Source organism: Mustela putorius, unplaced genomic scaffold (assembly GCF_011764305.1).
Source record: "Mustela putorius furo isolate JIRA1106 unplaced genomic scaffold, ASM1176430v1.1 tig00000430_pilon_pilon_pilon, whole genome shotgun sequence".
Classification (NCBI taxonomy): domain Eukaryota; kingdom Metazoa; phylum Chordata; class Mammalia; order Carnivora; family Mustelidae; genus Mustela; species Mustela putorius.
Genome location: NW_025421377.1, coordinates 23,698,712 through 23,701,683, shown reverse-complemented (window position 1 = coordinate 23,701,683; position 2,972 = coordinate 23,698,712). Strand labels below are relative to the sequence as shown.

The window sequence follows — 2,972 nt, the reverse complement described above, 5'->3', positions numbered from 1 at the left end:
GAATGTCCCTTAATTTGGTCTTGCTTGAAGCAAGGGTTCTTGGGAGATCACAAGCAGGCAGAGAAGAAGGCAGAGAGAGAGGAAGGGAAGCAGGCTCCCCGCCGAGCAGAGAGCCCGATGTGGGGCTCAATTCCAGGACTCTGGGATTACGACCCGAGCCAAAACTTTAACCCACTGAGCCACCCAGGCACCCCAGGTGAACTGTCTTTAGCTGTTGCTGCTAGCGTATGTTAGTCTCACTCTCCTAACCTTCATATAGTGGGCTATATTTTCAGGAGAGTCCCCCTAACTTTTCCCCACCAAGTGTTTGTGGAAGAAAGTCTGGAGCAGCTTCCAAGCATCCACCTGGGCCGTGGCATGAGCCCTGGGCTCCCCAGCCCAGATGACAGGGCCACCCACCAAGGTGTGTAGGGAAGCCCGGCACAGGGGGAAGTAGGGAGGCTCAATGTAGTGTCCTGTCTCAGGGTAACAGATGATCTCGGGCTTCTTCCTACCATAGGCCTGCAAGCGCTTAGAGGCCTCATTAGCATAGAATTCACTCTTCCAGTTGTGGTCATCCTGACCTACAAGGAACAGGAAGGCACTCTCAGCTCTGTCTACGGGAATGAAACTCTTCTGGTCAGCTCCTTCCAAAGGGCTGTTCAGGACATCCACAATGTCTGCCAAGCCATCTTTGGTCAGCCTTACTCGATTTGGGTCTAAGCCCAGAGGGGGCAAGATCTCATCTTTGTAGTGTAAGGCTCCCCCGACATTGGCCACGGAGCCATTGACTAAGACCGTGGCGGTGATGCCCTTCAGGAAAGACGCCATGGAGAGGCAGAGGTCACCTCCTTTGGAGCTGCCAAGCAGCCCGACTCCTGGACCCTTTACCTGAGGGTGATCCAGCAGATAGTTGACAGCTTCTTCAAAGTACTCCAGGTGGAGGATCTCCAGGCCTTTGGGGAGGTCTTCATAGTTATGATAAGCCAGAGCCATCAGAGCAAAACCCTTGCCAGCCAGCAGACTAGCTCGATGTTCCAGAAGGTCACTTCCAACTCCATAAATGTCCACAATCCCAGGAAAGGGTCCTGGTTCTGGGGGCAGGAAGAGCGTGGCGTGCAACCGGCCCGCGCGCACTGGCTGCATTTAAGTCACTTTTTAAAATAAACTTTATTTCTTAGAACAAAACAGATTCATAAGGAAATTGCAAAAATAGTCCAGAGAATTCTCATGCACTCACACTCAGTTTCTTTTATTATTAACGTCTTATGTTAGCATGGTATAGTTGTTAAAATTAATGAACCAATATTAAAATGTTCTTATTAACCAAAGACCATACTTTATTCAGATTTCCTTAGTTTTTGCCAGGTTCCCATCCAGGATTCCACACTATATTTTGTCCTCACAGTTTCTTAGGCTCCTCTTGTTTGGGATAGTTTTTCAGCCTTTCCTTGTTGTTGACCTGGAATACTTCAAGGAGTATTTTGTGAAATGTCCCTTTGTTGGGATATGTCCATTGTTTTTCTCATGATTAGACTGTGATTGTGGGTTATTAGGAAGACAACCACGGAAGTATACAGACATTTTTATTATATCATGTCAAGGATACATACTATCAACCTGAATTATCAGTCTTGATGTTGACCTTGATCATCTGGCCTAGGTAGTGTTTGTCAGCTTTCTCCACAGTAAAGGGACTCTTTTTTTTGTTTTGTTTTCCTACCTTTTTCATGATGTATTTTGTAGAAGGAAGTTACTATGTGTATTCCACACATAAAGACTTGGAAATTATGCTCCATCAACTAGAGGGTAGAATGTCAAATTGTTTGAAATTCTTCTGCATGGGAGATTTTTTCCCCCTTTCTCTTCCTTCCTTCTTTCCTTTTAGCATTTATTTATGTTAGTATGGATTTATGAATATTGATTTTATGCTTTGTGTTCTAGTCCAATGCTAATTATTTACTGCTTATATTGTCTCCACTCTGGCCATGGGAGCTCTTTCAGTTGACACTTGTGTCCCTTTAACATATTTCCATCATTGTGGGGTCTTTTGTCTGTTCTGAAGTTTCTGGAAGACAAATTTTGGTGATTGTGTTTCTGTCCCCAGCCCTCTTTGCCTCCCTCCCTCTCTTTTCCACTCCCTTCTCTTTTTTATTTCCTTATTCATTGTGATCTGAAAACAGGAAAGAATATATGATCTCAAATTTTGCGATTTGAAGGTAAATTAATTCTCCTTGGAGCCTAGCTAGCCAGTGGTTCTCAAATGTTAGTGTGGAAAAGAATAAACTGGAGAGCTTGTTAAAATGGCCAGCCAACAGTTTGATTTTTTTAGGCAAAGGAAGTTGTAGGTTAGGATTCTGCCTGTTAACAGGTACCCCCAGGAAGTAATAATGGAGTTCCTTGAGGGTTTTGCTTTGAAAAGCAGTGAGCCTGAGGGCAGATAGCTATTCTGATACATACTTTTTTTTTTTTTTTTTTTCCTGGTGGCTTGTCATACTATTTGGACATATATACCCACTGTTTGTGATAAAAGGGGTATACTTAGTTTTTTTTTTTTTTAAGATTTTATTTATTTATTTGAGAGGAGTGAATAAAAGAAAGTGAGAGCACAAACCAGGGAAGAGGCAGAGGGAGAGGAAGAAGTAGACTTCACTGAGCAGGGAGCCAGATGCGCGGCTTGATCCCAGGACCCTGGAATCATGACCTGATACGAAAGGAAGAAGCTTAACAGACTGAACCACCCAGACATCCCACAGAATACTTAGCTATTTGAACTAGGAAGGAGTTTCAGGTCATTCTCTATTCACACTTGTGACTTATTTGATGATCTACTGAAGGCCATTTCATAAATGGAGTGCTCAGGTCTGCAGAGCTGGCTTGCTCCTGTAAGCTGGAAAAGAGGTGGCGTCTCAAGAGGTGTTATTTCCTGTCATGGCCACATACCAGAGGGCTGTGTGTGTGTGTATGTGTGAGAGAGAGAGAGAGAGAGAGAG

At 44.1% G+C, this 2,972-nt stretch overlaps 1 protein-coding gene across 1 annotated transcript; it reads right to left on the bottom strand.

Moving 5' to 3' along the window:
* Positions 1–220: 220 nt before the first annotated feature.
* Positions 221–1,125, bottom strand: LOC101672075 (acyl-coenzyme A thioesterase 1-like). The gene has a single exon (XM_045079929.1). The coding sequence runs from the start codon at positions 1,123–1,125 to the stop codon at positions 286–288; it is 840 nt and encodes a 279-aa protein (XP_044935864.1). The 3' UTR covers positions 221–285.
* Between the last annotated feature and the right edge of the window lie 1,847 nt (positions 1,126–2,972).

Bases quoted from the DNA above. Each gene is read 5' to 3' on its own strand.
- LOC101672075 (XM_045079929.1), bottom strand. From the start codon at position 1,125: ATGCAGCCAGTGCGCGCGGGCCGGTTGCACGCCACGCTCTTCCTGCCC.